The 19,694-nt window shown below is 41.3% G+C and overlaps 1 protein-coding gene and 1 long non-coding RNA gene across 2 annotated transcripts in view; one reads left to right on the forward strand and one right to left on the reverse strand.

The window, feature by feature from the left end:
* The first annotated feature begins 104 nt into the window (after nucleotides 1-104).
* On the forward strand, nucleotides 105-18,562 carry LOC307019404 (forkhead box protein O1-A-like). The gene is made up of 4 exons (XM_079650267.1): nucleotides 105-914; nucleotides 15,091-15,285; nucleotides 15,844-17,000; nucleotides 17,765-18,562. Exons 1-3 carry the CDS (start codon nucleotides 354-356, stop codon nucleotides 16,975-16,977), a joined length of 1,890 nt encoding a protein of 629 aa, XP_079506393.1. The 5' UTR covers nucleotides 105-353; the 3' UTR covers nucleotides 16,978-17,000; nucleotides 17,765-18,562.
* Nucleotides 18,563-19,199: 637 nt separating this feature from the next.
* The window catches only part of LOC307019405, a 199,230-nt gene continuing 198,735 nt past the window's right edge, over nucleotides 19,200-19,694 (reverse strand). Inside the window, exon 2 of the long non-coding RNA XR_013802645.1 lies at nucleotides 19,200-19,676. This is a non-coding gene — a long non-coding RNA (uncharacterized lncRNA). The remainder of the gene's footprint in view (nucleotides 19,677-19,694) is intronic.

A 19,694-nucleotide genomic window follows, 5' to 3' on the forward strand; every position in this document is an offset into this window, starting at 1 on the left:
CCTTGTAAAAAAAACATAGTGCATTTATTTAACACGGCTTCTACTCCTTCTACTTGCCACCAGAGCATTTGAACGCACCTTCAAGTTGTATGAGCAGGATGACGGAGCCTGTGTGTGGTCCTTGAAGGCAACATCACACTCACTGACAGTTGAGAGTAGAGACCAGTCGGTGCAGGATGGTGTGACTTCAGTGAAGACTTTAAACCAAACATTTGTCCAACTTTTAAATTGCAAACCTCTTGTCTGGTGTGTGTGTGTGGACGCAAAACCACTTTTACCTGTTGATTTTGATTCCCCCCCCCCATTATTTATTTGTGTATGCGAGCGTCTGTGACAGTAAGTTTGACACAGGCATGGCTGAGGTACCGCAGCCGGTCGAAATAGACCCGGAATTCGAGCCTCTCTCCCGACCGCGGTCCTGCACCTGGCCGCTGCCCCGCCCGGAGCTCAGCGACCCGGCCGGCTCCAACACCTCCTCCCCGGCCCCCTCAGTGCAGCAGGAGCCCGGAGGAAACACCGACTTCATCAGCAGCCTCGGCTTGTTAGAGGAGGACTATGAAGAGTATGCGGAGCAGAGTGACTTTCAGTGTCGAGAGGGGAATTGTGTCCCTCCACAGCAGCAGCACCACCTCCATCCCCTCCAGCAGCAGCCGCTCCCCGGTCCTCAGATGCCCGCTCAGCAGGTCCCCTCTCCGGGCGTCACTCCTCCGGGCAGCAGCACCTCCGGACCGAGGAAAAGCAGCTCGTCCCGCCGCAACGCCTGGGGGAACATGTCGTACGCCGACCTGATCACCAAGGCCATAGACAGCTCACCTGAGAAGAGGCTGACTCTGTCTCAGATTTACGACTGGATGGTGAAGAACGTGCCTTACTTCAAGGATAAGGGAGACAGCAACAGCTCCGCGGGCTGGAAGGTGAGTGAGTGTTAAGAAGCTGAGGTGCGTTCATGGTTGAGATGTAACCATTTAACGCCAAACCAAAAGTATAAACATAACATTAACACACGTGTCATTCAATGCTGTAACTTAGCAGCACACCTGCACAATACTTTCCAAAACACTTTGGCAAACTTTCTGATGCAGTTTTTCCAAAATGATTTTACTTTCTTTAAATACATGCTATTTAAAATGAAATAGCATGTAGATTAGTTTATTCTGCAGTAACTTAACTCTAGCTAACACTCAACAGAAGTTGGCTAAGATAAGATTGACTTTATTGATCCCAATTTGGGAATGTTTTCGTCACAGCAGCAGTAGCCTACTGTAAACAAGGAATTGAACATAATATGAAGATGAGAAAGGTACATAAACAAACATAAACACTAGATATAAACAAATCAAAATAAGAAAATAAAATAAAAGTAAAATTCATAATGACAGTGAAACATATCTGTAGTCTATCTGTCGAATACATGCAATAAGTGTGCAAAACGTTGCATTTTAAATCAAATATGAATGTACAATGCTCAGTGTGAAGACAATACAGATATGTAAATGGTGGTTGTTGAAGGGGAAAGTGTTGGAGCAGTTAGAAACAGGTTTCTATAATATTCTGTTCAATATTCTCCATTATAGGGAATTTAAGAAAGCATTCTGAAATGTCGCAGTAAATAACAAAAATGAATGATGGCTGAAGTCCATGTGTTTTGTACCTGTTTTTTCCTACTCGCCAGTCAGTGTTGTCATAGCAACTGTTTCCCAAAGCAGTACAAATACCTGGTGTGACCTCACTCAATGTAATGTGGTCACTCAGTCTGTCGCGATGATGAACCAGACAGAGCACTTTTATAACTTTGCATGTGGATTTTATGCTCTGTACTTTTATTTCAAGCCAATACTTGTTTGCAATTCAGTGCTTTAGGGGATCATTCATTAGAAATATCTTGGCTTAACACAGGTTTAAAAAAAACGTCAATAGTGTCATCATATTTATTCTTTCTTAGTGTCTATGAACTACTGTCTATACTTAGTGTATTACATTTCTATACTTCAGGGTATAGTGTTTATACCCATTTGAATTTCTACTGCCAAACTGTATATCCTCAGTACTCTGAGCCATGCATCTAATTGAATCTAAAACTAATGAATACATGAAAAACAATACTTGTTTCTTTATCTATCATTTAAAAACTGCTCAGTGGTTGCTCTTGAGTTTGGCTTCTGAACTTTGGCTTGTTAGTAACCTTTGAAGTGTTGGAGTGGTTTCCTCTGTCAGCTATAGCACACGCCTCTCTGCTGTGTCAGTGAGGAAACATAAAGCTCTGAAGCAGCCAGTAAATCTTGCTGTAAACATCCCAAACATCTAGAATAGTTCTCTCTGTGTTGGAACAATCTATCCATTACAAGCACAAAACATACCGACTCATGGACTATGCAGCATTTCCACAGTCATGGAAAATTTGGTACAGTCCTGGAATTTTACAAAGCTGTGCTTTCTGGCCCTGGAAATGTCTAGCAGGGAAAAGCAGGAGCCTAATGCCTGTGCAAACAAGCTAATCTGGGTCTTAATAACATCTCGCCGGGGTAAGGAAGTTACTCAGCCATGATGGATAGAAAGTGAGGACAGAAAAAGTGAAGTAAACGTTAATGAAACAAGCACACTCTGAAATAATTTCTGATTACAGATTTGTAGCCCTTCCTGTAACCCTTGCATTCTCACGAGACGTAATTTTGAAGTTATGTCAGGAAATGCCTTTGTGAACCTCAATCAATTATAGTTTCAATTGTTCAACAGCCCTTTGTGAGAACTTGATCACAGCGTCTGACTTGTGGCTCTGGTTAGCCTCCTTTTCCTTCTTTTCTTCATCTCTCCGCGGTTCATTATTGGTTACATGTACAGTCGTTGCTGGTGGGAGTGCCATGGGGTTTCGGCCAGGGGAGCAACACGGAGTCAACTGTTTTAGGGCTCTCCCCCTGACAATAACAGGAGGCGACACAAACAGCTCAATCAGTGTTGGGGAGTGTGTCGGAGGGGAAGGGGCTTAGGAGAAGGGAATGCTGGGAACAACGTCAAACATCCTCCATTCCTGAGCTGTGCGCTCATATCTTTGTGTCCCTGTCTTCTAGAGTTTCCTCAGCGGATGCTGCAGCTTGGAGAAAGGGATTGCTGCTCTTTATCCTGTCACTTCCTCCTCTGCCCTCTCTCAAGCCTTCTGTTGGAGGTGTTTGTTCCAATTGAGCACTGAGAGTTACACTTTTCAAAGGGCCAACTGCACCTTTATGCACCAAGATATTTAAGTATGCGAATATATATCGACACAACTAACAATAGCTTCAGCAATCAATGAAATCTAACCAGACATTCAAACTACCTCAGCAGACGTGTTGCTCTAATCCTCCGCTGTTCTCCACTCTACTGCTACTTAAGTTTGGACACAAATTGGATATCTGAAATAGAAATCATTTTGTTAATACTTTAGCATTTAACTCCACATAACAGTCTTTTTTGCTGTAGCCACTCTTTGCATCGTGTGCCATTCAATGAAGCAGCAAATCCCTCTTTGACAATAGCACAAAGGTGTTTATCTTTATATTAAATCAACCTCTGCATTCCTGAACGTTGGCATGCTTCGTTGGGCTTCGGAACCACCGGCTGATAGTTATTTTTACACTTTCCTGTTCAGAAAACACGACAGTCCCCCCCCCCCCCCACAATGAAGTATGATGCATTTCCTGCAGAGTGGATGGAAAACAGTGCCATGTGTTAACATCCCGCCCTGCAAAACACGAGGGTCAGGGCTGGAAAAAGAGGAGGGCCCGACAGGAGAGGCCAGACATCGATAAATCATGTTTGTGTCTAATTCTATGTAAAGTCATTTTATTCCATTCCCCGCCATATGCTAAAAGAAATCATCAACCTGGTTGTTAGGATCTTTTGTATCATCATGTGTTGACTTTACTATTCGCATACATGATTGTAATGAAAGATAGAGATTAGCCAGAGACCTCATGGTGGGTGGAGGGCGTTGAGTTTGAACCTCAGTGATTATACAGCTCCACCTAAATAACTGAAGGTGGGTGGAGGGCAGGGCGAGGGCAATGCTGCTGCAGCTATACTGTAGCTTCCTGTCTCCCTCATGTCATGGAAATAATGTTTTGTTTCCCTCCAAAAATATTGCGGTGATCGTGACGCCTCTACCACAAGAGAGGGCCCCTGCCAACTGGGAGGACTGGTTCCCATGGGGTGTTGGTGGGTCTAAGAGTGGCAGTGTGCAACATGCAAGGGTACTTTACCATCTTACTGGTAATGCCACTGTTTTTCTCAGCGAACTGTGACCTTAAATAACGGAACAGGAAGCAGCACTGCTGAGTAGTTAACCTGGCGCAGAAGAACTGAGGTGTTCATTCGCAAACATCTAAGACCGTTTTTTAACAACGGCACTTTTCAAAAGGTCATGAAGCGCGTAAAGGCCATATAGAGCCCTGATATCCGGATATCAGTTTGCATTTTTGCAGTTCTGGGTTCCTTGATTTAAAGATATTGATGTTTTTTGTTAGTATTGTTAAATGACTGAACCAAGGGGGGGTAACACAAGCTTAAGATACTTTAACATTTGGTTCTACAACATCAAGTATGTCAGAAATACCCAATTTGTACGTTTTTTTGTGTCTAAACAAAAGACATCTGCTTACAAGCGTCCCTATTCTGCTCATTTTCAGGTTCACATTTGTATTTAGTGTCTCTACTGTGACATGTCTCCATGCTTTAATGTTCAAAAAGCTCTTTATTTTTCTCATAGTGCCTGTAGCTGCAGCACCTCTTTTCACCCTCTGTCTGAAACCAGAGCCCAGTCTGCTCTGATTAGTTAGCTAGCCGGCTCTGTTGTGATTGGTCAACCGCTTAGAGATGTCCCGCCCTTTAGCCTATCACGTACAATGTGTACAATGTTGCCAATAGAAGCACGAGTGTTACATAGTGATATCACTATGTTGCAGAAGTAAACAAAGGAGTCCAAAGGAGGCGTTTCAGGCAGGGGGGAGAATGTGTGGGAGAACTTTTTCCTTTAGCCATTGCAGACCTACATGCACAACAAACCTGTATAACCCTCTATAGGAGAGTGAAAACCCCAAAAAGCATAATAGGGCCTCTTTAATTAGACTGCAGATGTTGTTGTGGACATTAAACGTCATTAGGCCAAACACTAGTCTGCCTTAGCTTAATGGTGTTGACGTTGAAGTCATGTGGCTGAAGTGTAGTTTGTTTGTAGCCGGGGTTTTTTGGCCTGCATGATGATTGCACGAACCCTTTCCAAATCATCAACAAAATATGTAAGTATCATAAACTTTTGTGTGAAACAGCTTATTTTCCGCAATAATCCGAAATCCAGGAGAAATATCCCATTGACCTTTTGACCAGGGAGCCAGATTGTTTTCAATAATACCTCAACTCTGAAACTCTCCATTGGATTGTAGTCCATTTAGATATTTACATGTATGTATGCAACAGATAAATACACAGTTCTGTGACCGCCTGCAGTTGTGTTTGTACTCACTGTGAAGTGGTTTTATTTAAGTACATTATTCAACGCAGATGTCCAAAGGGCCCCTACACGACAAATCTGGCGCCTGATGTCTGCGTACGACCAGAACAAGTCACAAACAACACTAACACTATTTATTCAAGATAAACTGAGCTGCTAAGTGAAACAAACTCACTCCATTGGAACAACATCTCCCAGTTCAAATGACAGCTGATGGAAGTTAGATATAATTGACCTATACTCTGACTTTCATCCAAATTAAGATTTGCGATTATTGATGGCCAATGAAAAGTAACTAAAATGTAAATAAAGGATATACATTATTAATAAATCAGACCAGAAAGTGACGTTTATTCAGATAACCACAGGTAAAATGTGGTTCTATCGGCTTAATCCTGACGGTTTGCCACACAATTTTACAAATGACTGTTGCCCTGTGGATGAGTCACTGTGAGATCTGTTTTCTGTGGTTATAAGTTTAAAGACTCGCCAACCATTGGATTGCCATGCATTTAGGGGCACACCTTTTGGTTGCTGTCGGTGTGATTTCACATCGAAGTTGTTAGTTTGTCAAACACTGATATAATGACTAAACACTTGCAAAGTTATGACATACATTATATTGTTAAGTTTCCTAATGCTGTAGCAAATGATATTGGTAATTTACTGTAAGATATTGAACATAGTTAACATTAAATCTACAACTTTGTCATCAATGGCAACAGTGTAAGAAAAGCGTCACAGAGCTGCTAACATGTATAAACAAACCAACTTCTATTTTTTAATTACAATTGTTTGCTTCTTTATGGGCAACTTTTAAACAAATGAGGGGTTCTACTGAGGGTTTGTGAACTCGGTTTGAGGACACGGACCTGAAAAGAGGCCACTAAAAGAGGCAGGAAAAAGTCTGCTATTTGTCTTGGGATCACAAGGTTAAAAAAGGGAGGCCTACCCTTAACTTAAGAGGCCCACTGAAAGCTTCAAGTAACCCCATGAAGAAAAGGAGGCTTGGGGCAGGGGCTTTTCAATGAGGAGCGCATATAGCTTCAGGGAGGGAGGGGAGCCGTCAGCTGACTGGCTTTCTGTTGGCTGATGCCTGTGTACAGTCTGCTGTCTACACATGTGTGAGTCTGTGGAATCTACGGCATGTGGCTTTCTGCATTGTCCTCCAGTCCCACACAATAATAATCCCCCTCTCTATATTCTGTTCACAAAAAGAACCTGGCCTCAAATCCATTATGCAAAAATATAATGGACACGGGTGCAGAGGCAAGTGGAGAAATATTGTGTGAAGACAAAGGAAAGGAATCAGAAGTAATTGAGATTAGTGTCCAAGCCTGTACAAAAACAGTTGGCCTTCTTAACCTTTTTAAAGTGTGCAAAGAACCTCAAGATTAGACTGTAGAAGCTTATAGATCAAGTTTGTAATCGGCTTTCTTAATATTAACTTTTCTTTTTATGAGTTGCACATCAAGTGAGGATGTTTTAAAGTGTTCATCATGCTCATTTTCCTCCTGGTTGTATATTCAAGCCTGAGCTCCCAACACAAAGTTCCCCATTCCTTTTCATAGCCCCACTTTGAAGCCATTGCAAAAGTAGGTCACTCGGTTTGATGCTCAGTGTTAATGAAGTAACCTGTATTGTGCCGGGAGCCACGAAGAGGCGACGTGGTCTGCACACAAAGCTCGAGGGCTCTTCTTCTACAGCGCTCGCCTTTTTTTTTTAACACTAAACTCAGGGCCCACACTCATTTTCATCTTCCTGGGTCAGAGGAGAAAGGGGGGAAGGGTGCACAGGAAGACACTGTCAGGAAGTGGCTTGTCCTTTTACTGTAATCTCTGCAAGTTCTGTGCACTCTTTTTCACCCTGCATATCGTTCTGCTCTGTGGTGGTATAGCAAAGTGACTACAGATATGAAAGTTAGCAGCTCTGATTTACTGTCAGACATCTTCAATGGTATTTTTGCACCCAGCAAGAGCCTTCATAAAGTGCAAGATAAAGAAGCAGTGTGTTAAGTCAAACAGTGTGAACACTTGTCTCACAAGATCAACAAGAAATTTGCTTTTTAAAAATAAGATGGTTTCCCCTTTTTTTCATTTAGCAGCTGAATACATTGCTGTCTTTGTGTCTTGCAATTTTAATTAGACAGGAATACAAAATATGGCTGCAGTATTGTCTTTTAGAAGAATCATTTTTGCAATTATTAGACATTTTAATAATTGTACAATCAATTTAAAATAAGTAAGTATGTCAAGAGATGTAATGTGTCCCAATAAGACACACTAACAACAAGTGTTATCCTTATTTTATACATGATTCTTTCTTTTTTTTAGCATTAAACCACATAAGTTATAGAAAGCCAATATTTGTAATGACATTCTGAACGCCTTAAGGCACTGGCCAACAAACTGGTCAAGAATAATAGTCTGCCTAAGAGATTAGCACGCTTCCTTATTTTACTCTTAATGTGATTTTTGGACAAATATTCCAACTAGCAAGCCATGAAGCTTGATTAGAAAATATAAACATGATGCAGCTTAAAGCAAGATGGATACAATCTGGGAGGGTACTGATTCAAGTGAGACTTTACAGAAGAAGTTATATTCTTACTCTTACAAAACTGCCACAACCTCACGTGGTTTGGTATTACTAAGGGCTAATGGTTGCTAAAATGAGATAATATTAGCTAACTTTAAGTACCGTAACTGATATTACTGAATACGTTTGCTTATTTCTGAACATTTCAATTAACTTGGTGTTTTCTATTATGGGATACAACCAAAGAAAATGCTCTGGTGACATGCTGAAACTTAGCGTAGCAGTAGCATACATATAGAAAACGTTAGCAAAATGCTACAATAGCCTAATGTCAGCAACACAGCCATACATGGAGTCTGCTAACATTAGCTTACGTTAGCCACAATATGCTACTGGTAATACGAGACCGTGGATCATTTTGGCAGCAGCTTAACCTCTGAGTTTTACATGGTTTTAAACTTATAGGCCAAGACATGTTTTAAAGGGGCTCTCTTTTTCCCTCCGTTATTTTCGTCACTCGCTAAGTATCACGCCTCATTGATTTAAAGCGGAGTTACAGATATGAGTAGCAGATGGTCTCCCCAGTGGTCTCCCCAGTGGTTCTCCTGTGGGGATCCTCTCTCCAGTCTGTGGTTGCGTCTGGATCTATATGTAAAACGTTTGGATCAGTTGCACGTGAGGCCACTTTCACTGTGTGGCTGCACCTGTCCCTGCAACTGGGCCTTGTTTGTTTACTCACTCACCCTGCGACCGTTACTCATGCTTCACTACACAAGAAACAGCAGCTGTGTTAGCTGTGTTGATTGTTTTGAAGTCCAGTAGGAGGAGTCACTTCATGCAGCAGCAGTTTGTCACATACAAATATTGAACACAGATGATTTTGAGATCATTGAGTGCATTTGACAGGGCAAACTGTAAATAGATTTAGTCAGAAGCAACAAGACCTTTCCCATGTCAGGCATCCTTGCACCCACTGACCTAGAAACAGAGCGATGTTAAAACTCTCATTCTTCAGTTTAATTATTTCACAGAGACATATAAGCTAATAGATGAATTCTTAGCATATTATAATTATTAAAGGCAATATCAAGAATGGAAATAGATGTTCGGTAGCTACAAAGCTTATATTTTAACCACAGAAAAGTCAATTGACATGACTCTACCTACAAACACTAAGCAAGACGCAAACAGCATCATATTAAAATATTTTCTAATGACATATTTGTATCTAATGCATCCTATTTATTCTACAAGCTTGTGTTTGATCACTGCTCAACGTACTTAATAGATCCTTTACATCACTTGCAGTCTGTAATCTGTGCCTGGGAACTTAGTAGCCGTGAAAGGTCAATGAGGGGCACACAGGCTTCTTAATGCCCCACATTCATATGCAGCTACAGGTGCACATATTTAACTTCAAAGCCGGTTAAAACATGAGGACCGTGACAATATGTTTTATAAAAAAGTTTAGCAGCATATAGGCCACCTTGGGTCAGGCTTTCAGAGGCATGATGTGTGAATGGGGCACCGCCTGAATTAGTGAGGCAGGGGATGTCTTTTGTTCTCTTTGGGCTGAGGTGAGGTCTGTCTCAGACAAGGATTATCCCTGGCAGAGTAGAGAAATTCCTCTTCCCAGGGCCCAGTCATGCAGCCCATGATCTATTGTAGGCAGTCAGCATTTGCATATCACTAGTGATCTCAGCTATCTGCGAGCGAGACATGTCGACTTGGTTTTAGTGAAGTTAGTTCACAGACTGAAGCTGTGCAACACATCGCTCAGTTCTCTCGTCCTCTGCTTATGACTCATTTCCTGTCTTCTGGTTACAGATTGAGATCAAGTAAAAGGGAGAGAAGGTCATGATAAAATCACGTCGAATCACAACTATGTTAAAGGAACAGTTTGACATTTCAGAAAATATTTGCTCTCTTATTGTTTTGCACAAAGACAGAAAATGAGAAGACAATCATTTTGCAATACAAATAATGCAGAGTGGATTTATTTAATCTTGCATTTTGTGGAGTAACAATTATATTTATTGAAACACTAACAGCTCACCTTTTTTATCGACAAAATTAAAGATTTTCCCTTTCCCTTTTTAAACTAATCACGAATAGTAAGCCCCCGGCCGCATAAATGATGGATCCACAAAGTAAAATAAACTAACATTGAGGGAATCTGTTCTTAATACATACATAATCATAAATCACTTTACTTAAAACACAGTATTTCTAACATGTCTACCATAATAGACAGCTTATATGAGGATATTCACACTTATTCTGCAAATAGAAATTACCAAATTCAAACAATTGGGAGTTTTTTTCATCACGTTCCACGATAAAATCATCTACTTTCTGTCCTATCCTTAACCTGAGTCAGATTTGTATTGCCTTGTGAGGATATGGAGTGAGTGTTAACTCCCCTTCACGTCTCTTCAGCATGTGCAGGATGTCCTCCGACACAGGAAGCCTTATTTAAAAGTCAGTGGAAGAGAAGGGAGGAGACCGGGTGGGGGGGTTTGTTGTGGTGAGTCAGAAAGTACAGCCAGCAGCATGTCTGTGAATCTTCTCCTCTCTCTGCTCCTACTCCATTACATTTCACTTGTGAGACGCTTTTATCCAAAGCGACTTACATACATTCAGTACTAGGAAACAGTTGGCCGAAAACCGAATGCCGAAAGGCCGAAAATGATTAATAGAAATATATATATATATATAATGTATACATTTTTTACCAATGTTGTTCAGCTACCTGATTATGGAAAAAGACATGATTATGGCAAAACTTAACTTAAATAATAATCACTATTATGGGTCCATAAAACATTTATTCAGCACTTTTGAATGCATACAGTATTAATTCCAAGTCAAGTGCATTTTCTTTTCTCTGTAGAATAACTACAACAAAGTGCATTCAGAACAAAGCCAAGGTGCTCTAAAACTGCATAAACATCGAGGCCAGTAGGCCCACAACAAAATAGTGTAAATAAAGACTGTAACAGCCAGGCCTTCAACAACAACAAATGCACCTATAAGTTTGGTAACCTAACGTGTTGTTGTGATGACGTAATCAAAACGCGGCAACAAGCACAGCGTGCGACCGGCTGGCTCACAGCCAACATGTCTGCCGCTTGGAGATATTTCAAAATATCAGAGAAAGAGGCGCGGATTGCGATTTGTAAAATATGTTCAGCTGACATTTCTCGAGGGGGTGTAACTGCAAAGACTTTCACCACTTCGGGATTACTCCACCACTTGAAATCAAAACACCCGGACAAATATGCGGAGTATGATCAACGTAACCCTGTTCTCTGACATTCGGTGATATTTTTTCGGTGCCCTTTCGGCCGAAAGCTGAAAGGGCCTTTTTAACTATTTTCGGCCGATAATTTTCGGTGGCCGAATATTCGGTGCATCCCTATTCAGTACTGTGGGCAATCCCCACAGGAGCAATTTGGAGTGAAGTGTCTTGCCAAGGGACACAACGACATGCTGACTGCAGTGGGACTCGAACTTGCTACCCCCTGATTCGAAGTTCAACGCACTATCCACTGAGCTCCATTCAACCTGTTTGCATGTCTTTGTGAGCGCAGGCTGAGGAGCTCGTGTTCAGCACACAGTGAAGAGTGAACCCATTGACCTCAGCTCTGCCGGCAAAAACATCTCACTCTGACGTCCCTCCCCATCCTCAACTCGAACTCTGTAACCTCCCCCCCTGCCTTCTTTTCCAGTAAAACATTTCTCATTCATGCACAGCTCGCTGCCTCCACAAAGCCACCGTGGATGTATAGTTTGAGCTGAAGCTTGCCGTGGTTCAGTGCCTTTGTATGGGGACAGTCATCCAAAACAATGCGCACACACAATATCCTTAGTATGTTCTATTCCTACAATTACTTGAAGTGTCATTCAGGTTCTAGATGGATAGATGGATGGATGGATGGATAGATAGATAGATAGATGGATAGATGGATGGATGGATGGATGGATGGATGGATAGATGGATAGATGGATGATAGATGGATGGATGGATAGATGGATAGATAGATAGATGGATAGATAGATAGATGGATGGATAGATGGATAGATGGATGGATGGATGGATGGATGGATGGATGGATGGATGGATAGACGGATAGATGGATGATAGATGGATGGATGGATAGATGGATGGATGGATAGATGGATAGATGGATGGATAGATGGATGGATAGATGGATAGATAGATAGATGGATGGATAGATGGATAGATGGATGGATAGATAGATAGATGGATGGATAGATGGATAGATGGATGGATGGATAGATAGATAGATGGATGGATGGATGGATGGATGGATGGATGGATAGACGGATAGATGGATGATAGATGGATGGATGGATAGATGGATAGATGGATAGATGGATGGATAGATGGATAGATGGATGGATGGATGGATGGATGGATGGATAGATGGATGGATGGATGGATAGACGGATAGATGGATAGATGGATGGATAGATGGATAGATGGATGGATAGATGGATGGATGGATGGATAGACGGATAGATGGATGATAGATGGATGGATGGATGGATAGATGGATGGATAGATGGATAGATGGATGGATAGATAGATGGATGGATGGATGGATGGATAGATGGATAGATAGATGGATGGATAGATGGATGGATGGATAGATGGATGGATGGATGGATGGATGGATGGATGGATGGATGGATGGATAGACGGATAGATGGATGATAGATGGATGGATGGATAGATGGATGGATGGATAGATGGATAGATGGATGGATAGATGGATGGATGGATGGATAGACGGATAGATGGATGGATAGATGGATGGATGGATGGATAGACGGATAGATGGATGGATAGATGGATGGATGGATGGATAGACGGATAGATGGATGATAGATGGATAGATGGATGGATAGATAGATGGATGGATGGATGGATGGATAGATGGATAGATAGATGGATGGATAGATAGATGGATATAGATGGATAGATGGATGGATAGATAGATGGATGGATGGATAGATAGATGGATGGATAGATGGATAGATAGATGGATGGATGGATAGACGGATAGATGGATGATAGATGGATGGATGGATAGATAGATAGGTACTTCATTGGGAATTGTTTGCGTTGCAGCAGCATAAAAAAACACAAGGCAATGTGCATAAGAGAAACTAAGACACAGAAATAAACAGTCCAATATATTTCAGAAATAGCGTTAAAAGATAAAACATATATATACATGTGGAAATACACATTTCCAGTAACAAATATAATGCAGGATATTATTGTGCAAGAATGGATTATTCAATATTAGATAGAATATGAATGTAAAATGTCCAGTGGGATTTAAGTCCAGTTATTAAGAGAAGCTCTGGAGCAGACATAGTTATAACTTTGAACAAAATGATTAGAAATGTATTTATTTCTCAATCTTCGGATATGCAATGAATGCTCCCAACCCACGACCAACATTTAATATCCATTGAGAGCAGTCTATAGTGCATCTGTGTCCTGTGTGACCATGTCTGTGTTCCTTAACCATCGCTGTTTTTCTTCCTGAGAGAGTTACCGCAGGAGGCGCCTCTGCGTTCTTTTTAGAGTTCATAACATAGCATTAGAGAGAGAGGACTGAGTGAGGCTTTAGGTGTATACATGTTGGCATAAGGACAAATGTGACCACGCTTTCTTTTTAAAAAGGGAGCAAGTTGGGTAAACCCCAAAGCAATGCAGTCTCATTTTCTGAAGAATTTGCTGCTGGTGGAAGGGTGGGAAAAGCATGTGCTGATCAGACATTGTGTAAATCACAGGAAACATATGATTATGGCTTACGGTGAGGAGGGAGAAGGATGACCACCCTAATCAACTCTGATGTAGGACTTTTTTAAGCAAGCACTGGCTGTTCTGACATGGTCCGTTTATTTATATAGTGTACAATTAATGACATGACATATCCCTTTCTTGCTTCCTCAAGCCAAAGTAACTTATAAATGTTGCTGGAGAGTGTGGAGTGGAAAAGGCTCAGTCGACATAATATTGTTGACGGAGGATATGGACGTATGCATACTTCCTGTTCATCTGCTGGCTTTGACGTCACACTCACCCTCAACAGCTCCTTCTCCACTCGGTATGAGAAGTGGCAAATAGTTCCTCTGCAGCAATTCACCTTCTCATCTCATTCCCTGTAAGAAGCGATTAGGGATAACTTGTGCCACCTCACCAGAGGGTCAGTGTTGTTTATCATAATAAAATAACATTTGGAAAGAAATCCTGTTATTCAGACTCCACATTGTAGCTTCCTCAAAGTCCAAAGAGATCTTGCAACCAGGCTTGGGGAGTAACAGATTACATGTAATGGATTCAATCAGTATACCAAACAATTACTAGCAGGATTACAATGTAACTAAAAAGCTAAAAAACAGCATGTTTTATTTGTTTTAAAAGAAGCAGATGTTATTTCTCCTTTGTTAGCTGTACTGTTCTGTAAGCTAATACTTTAATTGTGAATCTATACGCCTACTGCCTGAATCTGATTTATGGTTTTCACTTTCTTTGGTTCATTTGTTCTTTTTCTAATTCAGCAGTTGAACCTATATGTTCATAAAATAGTGTGTGTGAGCTTAACTGTGTGTGTTAAACTAAAATGTTCTGCGAGCTCAGATTTTATTTCTGCTTTTTTGAACCGTAGTATGTGCTCATGTGTTTCATTGTTGGTGTGTATGAATATACTTCATGAAAGGTTTTCCTTTAAATCAAATCTATGAGCAGAGGACACATTTCTTATCCGAAAATATCTTATTTCCCCTCGGTGATTTTGTTCTGTTGTCGTGCATAATACACCTATGGGAAAAACATCCTATTTTCTTTCTCTTGTTTTTATTTAGAATGCATTTTATATCTAAAGAATCAGAAATCAACAGAAACTAATATTGTGACACTCAGATTAGCTTACTGATTCATTTGTTTTGTTTAAACATAACTAGTAATTCTATATTTTAAGTCTTCCCGCCTTTTCTCTGTTTACAAATGTTCAAATCTTTTCTCCACGCAGAACTCCATCAGACACAACCTGTCGCTGCACAGCCGCTTTGTGCGCATACAGAACGAGGGGACGGGCAAAAGCTCCTGGTGGATGTTGAACCCCGATGGGGGTAAGAGCGGTAAGTCGCCGCGCCGCAGAGCCGCCTCCATGGACAACAACAACAGTAAGTTCGCCAAGAGCCGAGGAAGGGCCACAAAGAAAAAGGTACAGTCCCCCTTTTTATTAACACTATACTCGCTCATACCATCAGTGTGTTCTGTATGTGTGGATTTTTCTCACTGCTCTGCTTAATCTCTAGAAGTTAGATTCTTTGAAAATACAGTCATCTGCTCTCTTAGAAAATGTGCTCTAAGTCACGATTATCCTGTGGCAAATAATCACTATTCAAGATATAATCCTTATAATAATACAAATATGTTTAAAATGGCACTAAAACATACTGCCATGTGTTTTTCTCACAGCTCTGGTAAATCTGTGTTTATAGAATAGTTTGACTTTTTAGAAAATACAGTCATCTGCTCTTTAGAAAACGATTATCCTGTGGAAAATAATCACAATTCAAGATCGATTTAATCATAAAAATATGTTTAAAATGGCACTAAAACATACTGAATATACCTAAAATGACCGTAAAGCAATAATTATATTTATTGCTACAAATACAAGACACACTTTTTTTTAGGAAACATCATCTTTAGTAAAAAAACATATTTATAGTGTTGTTTATTAATGGTAGCCTGGTTCATGTTTTCCGATCTTTAGATGGCTCTACAGGAGGGGGTTGAGGGGGGGGACGGCAGCCCTGGTTCCCAGTACTCCAACTGGCTGGGGAGCCCAAACTCTCACAGCAACGAGGACTTTGAAGCCTGGAGCTCCTTCAGGACGCGCACCAGCTCTGACGCCAGCACCCTGAGCGGCTGCCACTCGCCTTTCCCTCCGGACCCGGACGACCTGGGGGAGTCTGAGGGCCACATGATGTACCCCGGAGCGTCGGGAACCAAGATCACCTCCTCTCTTCCCAGCCTGTCCGAGGTGGCCGGGTCCATACACGGCTCAGAGATGGTCATGGAGGGTCTGCTGGATAACCTGAACCTGCTGCCCCCTAAAACCCCACAGCTGGTTTCTGACTCCGCACATTCATCAAATGCTGCCATGCTTCAGAGCGGCCCCTACAGCTCCCCCGGCTTGACCCCGCTACCACAGAAAGACTACCGTAAATGCATGTACAGCCAGGTCAGGATGAGTAACCTGCCCCCCGCCCCCATGCAGGCGCTCCCACAGACCAAGCCGGGCTTTGGGGCTTATGAGAACCAGTACATCTGCCCTGCTGGCCTCCTCAAAGAGCTACTGACCTCAGAAGCAGAAGCCAATAGGGAGGTGGGGAGGGGAGGTTGCCAACTGCCCCCTTACAGCCGCCAGAGCCACATGGGGGGTCACAACGGGGCGAAAATGATGAATCCTCCTCAGAGCCACCCTCATGTAAATCCACAAGCTATACATAGACAGGGTCCTCCGAGCTCACACGATTTGAATAGCTGTAACATGATCCCCCTGACTAGTCTGACTAGTCCTTCAGGGGCCCCTCATCGAATGACCAGCCTGAGGACATTCATGCAGCTGCCTCACACACACCCCACACACACTTACTCTGTTTCCACGGGCTACGGCAACACCAGCGGCTACAGGGCGCTCGGCTCGGTTCACCCTCACCTTCATCACCAGGAGCGGCTGCCCAGCGACCTGGACAACGTGTCCATCGAGAGGCTTGAATGTGACATGGAGACGGTGCTCCATGACACCCTGATGGATGGCGGGGCCCTCGACTTTAACTTTGACCCCTCAGCTGGGTTCCCCCAAAGGGTGAAGACCACCACACACAGCTGGGTGTCAGGGTAGGAGCCATGGTGGGGGACAAAAAGGTGAGACTGACATAAGCGTCCGGCAGGAAGTTAATGGTAATGGTGTTACCCTGGTTGGTGATTGGCTAATGGTTACACAAGACAAAAAATCGTTATGACATCATAAAGTGGCCAAAATCTGATCAGCTCATTTTCAGACAGGTTTTTATCAGAATCAGAATAACTTTATTAGTCCCACAGAGGGGAAATGTACGTAGTTAGAGCAGAAAAAAGAGCCACAGACAGATTAATGTTACATATGTTACATGCATTAAAAAGTACTAAGTTATGATATAATAAAAAAAAAAGTAAAAAATATCATTTTCAAAATACACATCCTGTAACAGTTCTAAGGATTTAGCAGCCAGGTGTATATATAGCACAGTGTTAACGGCATATATATATATATATATTGCACATATTGCACATAGTTGGTTGGTATTTAACAGCAAGGGGTGTTATAGTCTGTGTTGTGGTATGTGTGTGTGGGGGGGGGGGGGGGGTGGTTCTACTAGGGGCTGTGCTGGTTGTACAGTCTGATGGCTGCAGGAAGGAAGGACTTGCGGTATCTCTCCCTGAGACAGCGGGGGTGCAGCAGCCTGTGTAAATGGATCAGGACTAAAAGAGAGAGAATCTTTTTTCCTGAAACTTTCAGAGTCTCTTTACACAGAGGGGACACATGTTGATGTAGAAAAGACATGAACAAGTGGATTTTGCATAATAGGTGACCTTTAAAACAATTTGACTGTTTTTCATCTCTGAACATTTTCTATTCCCCCTCACAGGTTTGCCCAGTTGCTGTTCACCTTCATTCAGAGGCTGGAAACTGTAAATGGACCACCCGCCATCCTTTTCCATCCTAACAAAAAGTTATTTTAAAATCTGCCAGCATTAGCAAACTAGCCTTTCATAACTGGAAAGTGAACATATATTTGTTTATTTCTGCTGGTTTATTTTTTATATAAATATGTACAATACCATATATTACATGCAGTATACAGAAGACAGCGTCAAAATGCAGAACAAGAAAAGCCTTAGTCATTTGGTTGGACTTAAAATTTAAATAGAGACCTACCAACTCACTTAAATGCACTTATAAGTTTAGTTTGACCACACACTGTTCTGTTGGTAGAAGTTTTTTTTATTTGCCAACACCCAGTGAAGTGTCGGTCCGGCACAGCAGCTTATCTTCAATGAGGTAACATTATCAACAGTCCAATATAACTCATTAAATAGTTGTTGTTTTGTCCAGGGCTTAAAATGTCAAGAGTGATATAAAAACTGCTCTCAGATCTTTAAAAGAGATCATGATATTATATTCTAGTGGACCATAAAACCTGCTAAATATAAATAAATAACAGGAATTTCCTAATTGAGACGATCCTTATGCTCACACAAGTGGAAACCTATTGAGCTCATTCAACTCGATGCAAGATAAAACGATATATCACTTTCATTTTGATACACATTTACTATATTAAAAAAGCGAATTAAAAGGAGCCAGAGGAAATGTATGGAGAACAGGATATGTTTAGGGGAATAGACTCAGTAATAAAACAAACTCATTGAAAATTGAAAACCAGCCATGTCTCCTCGCCTTAAGATGTCCTTAAAGCTTGTCTATATATACGACTGAAATCAATAATCATCCATATAGTGTATTAAGGTATTTATTTCAGTTTCAATTTCAATTATAGCTTTTCTTGTAAAGTAAAATGTGTGCCTACGCTGTTGAAATGTATGTACTGCATATGAGACGTGCTTTTTTTCTCTCTTGTTGCATCAAACATATATTGAAGAAGGAAATGACAGATACATTATGAGGTGGCTTTCTCATAATCATCATATCTTCAATCTAAATTGTATTTATACAGCCCAACACCACAAAACACATTTGTCTCAGGGGGCTTTACACATCAACACACATGAATGGCTTTGTAAACTCTAAGTCCATATAAATCTCAATGAATATAGAGACTGTGTCCTCCTAGTTATGTTGGTGCAATAATTAAGAGTATTTTCAGAAAAGCGGGTGTTTGGGACACCTAAAATGGCCCTATGAATAATGCTTGTTTTTTTAGGGCTAAATGTTGCTTTCAGGAGTAACCTACATGAACCTCTGTGACATTAAAATATTTAAACACACTTTATTTAATACAAAAAACGTTTCAAAACTTCATTCGGATGAACTGAACAAAAGGAAATTCTTTAAAAGGGAAATTTGAGATTTCACCTGACTTAAAATGCATGAAGCAGTGGGAGAAGCAGTAGATTAGGGACATGATGTCTTCACGAGAAACCTACATGAACCTCTTTGACATTAGAGACTTCTACCACAGTTTTAGTTCAGAACAACTTTTTTCAATTTGGATTAACTGGAAATCAATTTTCTAAGTATTTGGGGATTTTCACCCGAAAATGCTTGAAGCAGTAGGCGGAGAGGCTGATGATGGAAACGGATGATGACATTTAGTTGACTCATAAATCATTTTTTACCTGCCAGTTTGTATGCACCAAAGCCATCTTACTCTCACATTTCAAAGAAAGTGTGCCAATGATCTGTGCCTACACTGTCTCACAGACGCTTAAAGTGGACCTATCATGCTATTTTTAGGCAATAGCATAGATCTCAGATAAAAACATGTCTATGAAGTGTTTTGCTCAAAATACCAAACAGATCACCCATTCTAGCCATGCCTCATATCCCTCTATTTC

This window comes from Notothenia rossii (assembly GCF_949606895.1).
Source record: "Notothenia rossii genome assembly, chromosome: 9".
NCBI lineage: Eukaryota > Metazoa > Chordata > Actinopteri > Perciformes > Nototheniidae > Notothenia > Notothenia rossii.